This window comes from Trachypithecus francoisi, unplaced genomic scaffold (genome assembly GCF_009764315.1).
Source record: "Trachypithecus francoisi isolate TF-2019V2 unplaced genomic scaffold, Tfra_2.0 Lachesis_group12, whole genome shotgun sequence".
NCBI classification, from domain to species: Eukaryota; Metazoa; Chordata; class Mammalia; order Primates; family Cercopithecidae; genus Trachypithecus; species Trachypithecus francoisi.
The window spans coordinates 2467028-2478487 of NW_022681457.1; the positions used below are offsets into that span (position 1 = coordinate 2467028).

The window sequence follows — 11460 nt, forward strand, 5'->3', positions numbered from 1 at the left end:
GATCTAAGCTCACTGCAAGCTCCGCCTCCCGGGTTTACGCCATTCTCCTGCCTCAGCCTCCCGAGTAGCTGGGACTACAGGCGCCCGCCACCTTGTCCGGCTAGTTTTTTGTATTTTTTAGTAGAGACAGGGTTTCACCATGTTAGCCAGGATGGTCTCGATCTCCTGACCTCGTGATCCGCCCGTCTTGGCCTCCCAAAGTGCTGGGATTACAGGCTTGAGCCACCACACCCGGCCCCCCAGAGGACCGATTTCTATTACTCCAGAGGAGAAAGTCTAACAATTTAACTTATGAACTAAGAGTTCTCCTTGTTTATAATTTTTTATTTATTTACTTTTACACAGGGTCTTGCTCTGTCACTCAGGCTGGAGTGCAGTGGCGTGATCATGGCTCAATGCAGCCTTGACCTCCTGAGCTCAAGCAATCCTCCCACCTCAGCCTCCCAAGTAGATGGGACTACAAGCATGTGCCACCATGCCCAGATAATTTTTGTAGAGATGGGGTTTCATGCCAGGCACAGTGGCTCATGCCTATAATCTCAGCATTTCAGGAGGATAAGGCAGGCAGATCACTTGAGATGAGGAGTTCAAGACCATCCTGGCCAACATGGTAAAAACACCATCTCCACTAAAAATACAAAAATTAGCCCGGTGTGATGGCATACGCCTGTGGTCCCAGCTACTCAGGAGGCTGAGGTACGAGAATCACTTGAACCCAGGAGGCGGAAGCTGCAGTGAGCCAAGACTGTGCCACTGCACTCCAGCCTGGGCATCAGAGCAAGATTTCGTCTTAAAAAATACATAAAAATAAAAATAAACAAATAAATAAGAGATCTGGGCCTAAGACTCTTGAGATTTGTTCGTACATCACCTAAAGAATTTCTTGGCCGGGCGCGGTGGCTCAAGCCTGTAATCCCAGCACTTTGGGAGGCCGAGACGGGCGGATCACGAGGTCAGGAGATCGAGACCATCCTGGCGAACACTGTGAAACCCCGTCTCTACTAAAAAATACAAAAAACTAGCCGGGCGAGGTGGCGGGCGTCTGTAGTCCCAGCTACTCGGGAGGCTGAGGCAGGAGAATGGCGTGAACCCGGGAGGCGGAGCTTGCAGTGAGCTGAGATCCGGCCACTGCACTCCAGCCCCGGCGACAGAGCGAGACTCCGTCTCAAAAAAAAAAAAAAAAAAAAAAAAAAATAATAATAATAATAATAATAATTTCTTTTTTTTTTTTGAGACAGAGTCTCGCTCTGTCGCCCAGGCTGGAGTGCAGTGGCCGGATCTCAGCTCACTGCAAGCTCCGCCCCCCGGGTTCACGCCATTCTCCTGCCTCAGCCTCCCGTGTAGCTGGGACTACAGGCGCCCGCCACCTCGCCTGGCTAGTTTTTTGTAATTTTTAGTAGAGACGGGGTTTCACCGTATTAGCTAGGATGGTCTCGATCTCCTGACCTCGTGCTCCGCCCATCTCGGCCTCCCAAAGTGCTGGGATTACAGGCTTGAGCCACCACGCCCGGCCAATAATTTCTTAACTACAATTATCTACATACAACCTATTTGTTAATTTCTAGTCACCTGTGGGTTCCTTAAGGGCAGACAAGAATGAGGTTCACAGTAACCCCACATTTCCAAGGGCCCAGCACAGGGCCAGGTACAGATTGGCTACATGCTCAGTGCATATTCTACATGATGTATCAATCTCAGCTTTCATACCCTTTTGGTCAATTTCATCAATAGAAACAGTAACAAATTTCCAAGAAACCTTTTTCAGCAACCTGTATCACTTAAAACTTTGACACAAACTCAAATGAGTGTTTATCAAGGGTTTCCAAATAAGCTTGAAAGTGATGGATGCACAGACTGAACAGAGGAGACGGGCCCTGCCTCGGATGCAGCCTGCCTTGTGTGGCCCACAGGCTTCAGTTACTCTGACTGCTCTCGTTCCCCGTGGAGTGGCAGGGCCTGCCTGGAATCCCAAGGAAACCTAAGCCCTGGTGTCTGTTAGGAAAATGAGGAGGGCAACAATCCAAGCCACCTGCAACAGACTTTTGGCCAAGTGACACTAGTGTCTGGGCCCAGCTCCCTCGGTTAGGCCATAGCAGGGATGTGATGGCCGTGATCCACTTCCACATGGGGACTCAAGAAGTCTCCAGTTACTTCTAATGAATGAAAATCCCTTCCATTTAAGAGGGTTTAAAAGCCTAGGCTTGGGCCTCTACATTCACTGGAAGGAGTGGAACGTAGGGAGGATGGAGCCACAGTAGACTGAGGAAGGAGTAACACCCCCACCCTCTCGAGGGCCAACTTTAATGGAAGATCTATATTCCCTCCTCATTCCCTCCCACTACAAAAAATAATGACAATGGCTGCTGTGCTGGCATACCAGACAGTACATACCATACCGCGTGGTGGGCAGCAACTTTCTACTCAACTCCGCTGCTGTAGCGTAGAAGCAGCCACTGATGATATAAATGAATGAGTATGGCTGTGTGCCAGTAAACTTTACCTACTGGCCAGGCGCGGTGGCTCACACCTGTAATCCCAGAACTTTGGGAGGCCAAGGAGGGTGGATCACTTGAGGTCACGAGTTCAAGACCAGCCTGTCCAACATGGTGAAACCCCGTTTCTACTAAAAACACAAAAATTAGCCAAGCGTGGTTGGGCGCACCTGTAATCCCAGCCTCAAGAGGCTGAAGCAGGAGAATCCCTTGAATCAGAAGGCAAAGGTTGCAGTGAGCCGAGATCGTGCCACCGCACTCCAGCCTGGGTAACAAAGCAAGACTCCTGTCTCAAAACAACACAAACAAACAAACAAACAAAAAAAACTTTACCTACAAAAACAGGCTGGGTGGGCTGGCTTTGGCCCAAGAATCATAGTTTGTCGACCCCTAGCCTGGATGCAACAGCTTTCACACTTTTTGACACTGAACCACATCTGCTTCTTTGCATTGCACCCAAACAAAAGTGTCCAGAAGCCACACTTAAATGCGTTATGCTTTTCCTTTCCTCTTCCATTTCCTTGTTTTTCCAATGCAGGAGAAAAAAATCAATAATTGGACTTCATATCCCACTAGTGGCTATACCCTGCAGTCTGAAAAATACCATACCAGATCCACCACAGTATAATGGTATGCATAGGATAGAGATGGGGTCTGAGCACCAGCCGCCCAGGGTTCTAACTCTGCCTGCAGCACGCACTTGCTTTGTGACCTGAGACAAGTGACTTCACCTCTCTGTTTCAGTTTCTCCTCAAAGGGCAAGGGTAAAGGTTAAATGAGCTAACGCATGAGAAGCACTCAGAAGGGCCCTGGTAGGTAATCTTTGACCTTCAGGTCAATTGCACACAAATGGCACTGTCACCCCTTTGGAAAGACAAAGACACTGACTTAGGAGATGAACTCAAGAATCACATCCAGTTTGCCTGACTTCCCCAACCACAGCTGTCCATCACTCATCACTGTCAGCAGAGGGCCAATCCCGCGTGGAGAGAACACAGCAGCACCCAGGCAGACATGGTGGCTTATACCTGTAATCCCAGCACTTTGGGAGGCTGAGGTGGAAGGATCATTGAAGCCAAGAGTTCCAGGCTGCAGTGAGCTATTAATACTATGAGGTGCCACTGCATTTCATTTCAGCCTGGGCAACAGCAAAACCCTGTCTCAATAAAAGAGAAAAAACAAAGCTTTTGGCTCTGGACTTCACTCTATCCTTTCTGGGATGACTGACAGGCATGACCGGGAACCTGATGGGCCTGCCTGTGATCTAGTCACTGAGTCTAACCTGCAAATTAATTGTTAAGGCATCTGCTTTGCAAGTGGGCATTAGTGAGCTGCAGCAGCAGCAGCAACCCTTTATTGTGGTCAGAAACTGCAGAAGGTAGGCCAGACACACGGGAAGGGAATACCAGGCCTGATAAAGGCAGTAACAACCCTAGCCTGACTTTAAATAAAGTCTTCAGGATTCTTTGCACACTCAGAAAACTTTTCTGCTCCAAGAAAAGCCGGGGAGGAGCTTAGTTACTGAATGAACACAACCTTATCTGACTCAGCCAGATCCCAAAGGAGTGAAGAATCCTGGAGAGCTGGATGAGACCTTGCTCATTCCTCTCTGGAGAAAGTAAACGACTTGCGTAGGGAAACCGACTAGTTTGCAGTGGTGTGAGATTCTAGATCCCTGGCTTCCCAGTTCTCAGAAGCCCTACCAAGACTGCAGCACTGACTCGGATTCTAATTGCAAAAAGATGAACACAAGAGGTACAGTAAGCATAAGCTCCAGACAGTATGACCATTTGAGCATCTATAAAAAGACACTGAGCAAGCAATCAATGTCTTAAGATGGCTTCCACTTAGTGTCAACCCCAATCGGCTCCCTGCGATTAAACAAGCTGACCAGAACCCTAAGAGGTGAAAGATAAATGCGCTTCCTTCAAAAACAGATGCTCTTACTTCTGTTTACACACTGACTGTAACAGTTCTGTTTCAAATTCTTCTCTAGTAGGGAAAGCAGGAAGATTCACTAAATGCTGGCATTGTGTGGGTGTCCCCAAATGCACCCATTTGACCACAAGGACCCTGAGAAGTGAGCATTTTATCCTCGATGCCTACTGCACACTGCCGGGGAGGAGCCAGGTCTGAACAGTTTTATCTGGCTCCAAAGTCCACAGTCTTCCTCCACATCCTGTTGCCACCTCCGACATTCAAAAAGATGTCACCACTTGCCTGACAAACAGGGCACTGAGTCACCTATTCACACAGATGCGAAATGGCAAAAAAATACACACGAGAAAGATCCTTTAGGCAGACCAGTTTGGCCAGAAGCAGCAAACTATGCTCTCAGCAAATAATCCTGTGTTCTGTTAAGAAAAACAACAGAAAAAGTAACAGGACACAACTAAATCTAGCACCAACCAAGAGACCATATCTCCATTTTTGTCAACAACTATTAAGAGTCACCCCAACGGGTGATGTGCCAAAAATCTATTTAAAAACTGCCCATCTCACCTCATTACATCACCAGCGAAACCGCACACAATGTCTTCAAAACTGCATCTGCATTAACTCCTAAAATCAAAAGCGTCCACGCAGCCAAGACTAGGCCAAGAAACTGGGAAAGTCAAACCCATGAAGTTTGGCTCCCCCTAAACAATCTCATTTTTACCTTAACTTATCCCCATGAACTTGACATGCCACCCAGACAAACTGGCAGCTTTTCCATCCTATTAGGTTTTAATTATGAAACTGGCTTCAAACCATGTATTCAGAAAGGAGTCCCTCCACCAATAAGGCTGCTCCTACAGTCCCTGATCTGCTGAATAAATACCAATTGCCAGAAATCTCAGGAGTCATCCTTTTTTCTCAGCTGTGCTGCCAAGGTACAGGTTAAGCGCCTTGCTCAATTCAGCTACTTTGCTTGCTATTCACTCTGTCACTCAACCTCCCGGTGTGAATCGGACCCAGTTGTTCTGGCACTAGAATTACCGTTTGTGGGGACCAAAATTAGGTTCTCTAGAATCTGGTTTGACTTGATAGCTATCCATGGAGACTTGGAAATAGTTCCATTAGCAATTTTCACCACAGAGGTATTTACTGTAACTGGATCTGACCTCTATGGAGAGATGTTTCTAGAGGCCTGATAGCCATAAGCCATAAAAACGTAACAAAAGGAAGTGGACCCTCAGACAGCCATTTCTCTCCCATTATGGAAGAAGGTAAAAGATCTAAGAGCAAGAAGCAGAGGTGGAAGCACCGTTAAATAAATTACCAAGCAAGTCCAACATGAAAAAGCTCTACATTCAACTATACGGAAACACAAGAGTCAAAACCGTTCATCTTAAATTTGCCAGGCAGTTGAACAGGCAGGTCCACAGGTACAAAACAATTTTCCCCTGGGATCAGCCTTCCTGGCTGTGGGAAAACCACAGTAGTGGCTAAAATAGCTGGCTCTACTTAGAGAAAACCATGGCTTATAAAGAAATCAAAAATTTAAACCTTCAGAGCAGAACAAAATTGTACCTGGGGGAGAGGACAGGCTGTGAATTACTCCTTTTGGGGAATCACATGATTTTTTTTTCTTTTAAAGAGCAAATTTGAGAGGAATTAAAAAAATAAAGGGGCTTTATGACCAGAACATCCATATTTCCATGGTCACAACCGACTTTTTCTAGGAGACTTTGATTTGCTTTTAAGTTAAATCTCTCACCCAGAGAAAATAAAAATGTAAAAAGTTGTAAGTGTATAATAAGATTGGTTGTTAAATCAGGGATTCTGAGTGACACCCTTTTCTTTCTTTTTTTTTGCAACATCCATTAATTTGATTTTTAATTAATACTGGTACATCAGTTTGGGGGGAAAAAAAGGCAGTACTGTGACATTTCAAAAACAAAGATTAACCAAATAGTTTTTGACTTAATTACTGGGGCTTCCCGGGATGAGATTCCTTTGAGAACAGAAAACAATAAACCCTTGTGTTGATATGCCTGTGAGTTTTTTAAATGCTTGGGGAAATAGCTTCAAATTCACTGAATGATTGCTAAAAATTTCACTTAAAAATATCTCAATTTCCTTAACGTTTCTTTTTAAAAGTCAATTTAAATAAGCAACTTAGTAGCCTTTGGAACTTGGGTCATCAGTCATCCAGTTTCTGTTCTCAGCTCCTGGAGAAGGAATTTTATAAAGGATGGGAAACTTCAAATAAATGCAATTCATTTCAGGCTGACCCAGTGCCCTGGATAATGTGTTTGTTCGGTTTGTGCTTCAGACATTTTTTGCAGGATACCATGGAGTCTGGAGATTTCTTCCTCCCATAACTGATTTTACATACCTAGGATCACCACTCCATGGCAGTTGTGAACATATTAAGAGGAAGAAAACAAGTGGCCTACTGAATTGCAGTTTCCTCATCTACATGTGCGTGACCTTTTTTCCTTTTAAGAAGGAGAAAAAGGAAACGGTTCTTTTGGAGAGGGCCAGGGTTCTCTCTCAAAGTATGTCAGGGATCAAAAGTGGGAAAGAGGGAAAATGCAACTTCAACGTGTTTTGTCTTTTAACGGAACTTATGCTTGTAAAACACATCAGAAGTACGGTGTTTGGTTCTGCAAGTCATTTCTGTTTCTGTTTTTTCCTTGTTACGTGTAGGCCGGGGGGTCTGGGGGCTGGAGGAGGTGTTCCCTCCAACATGACTGGGCGTGTAACACGTTTGCATCAACTTTTCACAGTCAGACATGTGCTTTCGAACAAAGGAGCAGTGGAGACAGGCAGAAATGGGGGCTTGACACAGTTTACAGATTTTGTGCTTCGACAGTACTTTACAAATGACTTGCTCAATTTTAACGTCCATCACCACAAGAGACATTGGAGTAAAATGAGAAAATTGGAGCTACTTGAACCAATCTTTTTTGGGGGACAGGAAGGGAGGGAAACCATTAACTTGAATACATGTATCATAAATCAAATTCAGTAAGCTTGTCTCCTACAAATGGACTTGAAGTATCCACTGTCTTCAGAGATGAAGGCTGGAGACAAAGCAATGAATTGAAATGGAAAGAGGGATGCCAAGAGTCTGAAAACATACGGGCCTTTTACATCGATTTTTGTCATGTTACAGTAACACGCTTTTTTTTTTTGGAGAAAACTGTGTACGTAAAATTTAAAAAATTAAACATTGAAAGGATGTGCAAGTCTAAAAGGGCTCAACAGGGTTAGAATCCTGATTTGAACATATCAACTCACTCTCTCAAGCATCACTTTGCTCTAAAGGCGAGGAGGAAGGCAGGCAGGAAAGGGAGAAAAAGAGGGAGATCATTGAATTACTCAATAAAAGAGGCTACTTACCATCCCAACCCATTGTAAGACATACACTTCTGACATAAGAGAACTCCTTAGAGGTCGAATAAAGCGTGTAAGCACCTTTGAGTAATGCACCTGCCCCCGGAGAGGGGGCCCGGAAGCCCAACGAGGGCTTTGCGAACAGACCTTTGCTAATCTGTTTATTTCCTTGAACTGGAGTCGGGCTGCGATGGGCTGCGATTCCCAGGACGATACATTTAATTAGAACAAAACAGAAAAAAACAAATGTTGTAAAAAGCTCACCAAACTGCTGCACTTGTGTCTCTGAATGTGGGTGGCATTTCTTTTAAAAGGCAAAGTATGGTCTGTGAAGGAGAAAGGGGAAAGGGGAGGTGGGAGTAGGGAGAAGGGGCCGTAGACCCTGGCAGGGGAAGCCCTGGCTGAGACCCCCGGCTAAGGGAGGGTCCTCAGCGGCTCCCCAGCCAAGGCTGCAGCGGGGTAGCCATCTGTCCAGCGCGTTCTTTTCCCCTCTCCACCCCCACTCCAAGACTCGCTTTCCTGCCGGCTGAAACCCACCGTCCGTGTCCAAATCTACTCTCCAGCCGCCTCTTCTCCTGCCCCACCAGGAAACAGTGGGCGAACCCTGCACCCCAACTCCTTCTGCTCGAGCAGGGGAAGGAAACGGGGCCCCAACCTCGCCCTGAAACGCGCCGGACTGACCCCATTATCACCCGCCAGCCAGAGAAGGGCGTGGGGGGGGGGGGGGGGGCGCCGCGTTTCGCACTTAATAAAGGGAAGGGGGCGCTTCCTTTAACGCCCTGCCAAAGCACAAGGAAATCTCTTTTTCTCTCCCGGAAGAGACGGTGCCCCATTTTACCCCGACAGAGGGGGGAACCCCAGGAGAAAGCGCGGGACCAACTTCCTCTCCCTAGAAGGCAGGGAAACCAAACCTTACCCCCATAAAACAAGGCTGCGAATCCTCCCTCACGTCACCTACCTACGAAAAGCGAGAGAGCCCCTGCCCTTTAGCAAAAACACGGGTAAGGGTCTTCTCTAAATAACTAGGCAGGGGTTTTCATCAAAAGGGCTGGAGATGCATCTCCCCCACTCCCCAATTCGGCCTTCTAGGGGATAGCTACAAAACACCTCCCGCCAAAAAATAAAAGTGCTATAAAGCACCCACCCAAATGACCCCCCATTACAAGGATGGAGAAGGGACCTGAATGAACCCCCACTTTCTGCCTCCTAAGCTAAGGTACCTATCATCCAAGTTGGGTAGGGTGTGCCTCCCCCAGGAGAAAGGATACTGCCGGGGGCTGGGAGACCCCCAACCCCAAACCCCTAAGAGCGGGGCTGTTGCTCGAGATCCCCCCAGAAAGGGTCCGGAGCCCCTCCCCCATCCCCTTCCCCGAAGCCAGGCGACGAGCAGGCGGGCCCGTGGCTGCCAGCTCCGGGCGTAGGGGCAGCCAAGGACCCCCGTGGGCCTCCGCAGCACCCCCCCCGGCGCCCCCTCCCCAGGGCGGGCGGGCGGGCGCGGGGGGTCCGAGGGGCGCCTCCTCACCTTCCCCTCAGCATGGCGCCCAAAAAAGACAGAGCGAGAGCGAGGGAGAGCGGGCGAACGCCGCGAGGGGGGGGAAACGCATGAGGCCGGGAGAGAAAGCAAGCGAGAAAGAGCGAGCGAGCAAGCGATCGAGAGACACCCACCGACCCCGCCCTTCCTCCTCCTCCTCCTCCTCCTCCGCGGCCCGGCCCAACATGGCGGCCGCCCCCCTTCCTCCTCCTCCTCTTCCTCCCCCCGGGGACGCAGCCCCGGCCCGGCCGGGGGCCTGACCTGTCGTCAGGGAGCGGGAGGCGGTGGTGGAGGAGGTGCGGGGTGGCCGGGCGGGCGTCGGGGGAACACGGAGGAGGCGAAGGCGTTGATGGCGGCGGCGATGGCGGCGGCGGCGACTCTGATGGCGGCGGCGGGGGGGTCCCGGGCGCGGCCTCCATAGTTCCTTTGGGGGGGAGGGGATGTTAATGCACGAAAAAGGACTGCTTGGGCGTGGCGGGAGGGGCACACTTAAGCTCGGAGGGCTCCTGATGGGAATGGGGTATATATTTTTTCGGTTTCGGAATCACCTCTGCGCTGACCTCCGCGTAGGCCGCGCGGCCTAGGCCTCGGAGGGCCGCTCGCCGCCTGCTTTCTCCGCAGCCCACCCCTGCGGTCACTCGCTCACTGGCGCGGGGCCCTCATAGGGGCGAGAGCCCCCCCCACGCACCCCCGCGGGCCCGGGGGCGGGAGACCCGGGAGACTCGGACACTGGTGGGTGGTTGGGTGTAATTAGCGCGGGCCGCGCGCGATGGAGCAAGCGAAGGGTAAAGGGAGAAGAGGAGAGCCAGCGAGGGGGGTGGAGAGGTTAAAAAAAAAAAAAAGGATTGAAAGGAGAGAGGGAACGGGCCGCGGAGACGGGCCGACTGTCTCCCTTGTCTGCCCGCCACGGGTCTCCCGGCTGCCCGGCCCCCGCCGCAATCAGGAATTGACACAAAATGGCGGCTCGGCCCGGACCAGCCTAGAGGCTGAGGCGGGAGGAAGGGTGAGGTGGGAGGGGGAACTGAGAGGCGGAGGCGGAGGCCGCGTCACGTGCGGGAGAGGGGTACAGACCGCTTGCCTGAAGGCCGGCGGAAAGAGCCGAAGGCAAAGGGTGAGGCCGAGGGGAGGCGGAAATAGCCGAAAAGAGCTGAGCAGGAGACAGGAGGCGACGGGGGAGAGCCGAAAAGAGCCGAAGGTGGTGATGGGGTGGGGCTAGAGAGAGCATGAGAAACCTAGGGGAGCCAGAAATAGCCTAAGCCGATTGGGACCGGGGAAGGAGAAACTGAGATGGTCCGGAAAGAGCCGAAGGCGGTGTCTGGGTGGGTGGCAGGAGGTGGAAACAGCCGAAAGAAAAGCAGCCAGGGTAATGCGATTAAGAGAATGAGCTGAACGCGCGGGGCTGGAGCGGCGACTAATTAATAGAATAAACGACTTTCAGGAATTCGCCCGAGAGCAAGAGGGAAGGACCGAAAATTGCTAGTTTGAAGAAAGGCGGGAAGAGCCGATAGTTTTAGGTGGGAGAATGGGAGGGAAGGAATTCAGGCTACGGAGAGAAAAAAAAAAATAACCGAAAGCTGGAGGCCAGGTGCCGAGAGTCGGAGGTTTCCGGAGAAGCGATGAAGCCCAGCCAGCCCGGAGGTGACGTCACTCGACAACTCAGTCGATGACGTCATCCTTGCAGGAGAGAGGGGCGGGGCTTGGTAGTCCATCGGGGGAGTTTAAGGACCTGGGGTGTACGAGAACCCAGGGAAGGCTCACAAATACTGGAGATAGAAACACTGGCCGGTGTCGTAGGCTGTGTACAAACAAAATCTTTTGACTCTCATAACCGTCCTAAGATAAGCTGCTGCAATTCCCATTTGTAGGCTGAAGTTAGGTGTTTTAAGTAATTGGTTCAACGTCATAGGATTAGTGCTAAAGAGCACAGCAAGACTTTTTTGTTGTTGTTTTTAAGACGCAATCTCGCTCTGTCGCCCAGACTGTAGTGTAGTGGCGCGATCTCGGCTCACTGCAAGCTCCGCCACTGGGTTCACGCCATTCTCCTGCCTCAGCTTCCCGAGAAGTTGGGACTACAGGCGCCCGCCACCTCGCTCGGCTAATTTTGTGTGTGTT

General features: G+C 49.9%; 1 protein-coding gene across 8 annotated transcripts in view; it reads right to left on the minus strand.

Moving 5' to 3' along the window:
- Window positions 1–10986, minus strand: part of ZC3H4 (zinc finger CCCH-type containing 4) — a 59958-nt gene extending 48972 nt beyond the window's left edge. For 3 of the 8 annotated variants that reach the window (XR_004440432.1, XM_033223795.1, XM_033223792.1), the window contains exon 1: window positions 8355–9145. Coding sequence is in view for 7 of the 8 variants with exons in the window: in XM_033223795.1 (XP_033079686.1) it covers window positions 8355–8650 (296 nt within the window). In the remaining variant the exon portion in view is untranslated. Of the gene's footprint in view, window positions 1–7823; window positions 7995–8081; window positions 8144–8354; window positions 9146–9339; window positions 9477–9609; window positions 9773–9896; window positions 10343–10916 lie in introns of those variants that run through there. The other 5 variants (XM_033223793.1, XM_033223794.1, XM_033223796.1 and 2 more) reach the window with 5 other exon arrangements.
- Between the last annotated feature and the right edge of the window lie 474 nt (window positions 10987–11460).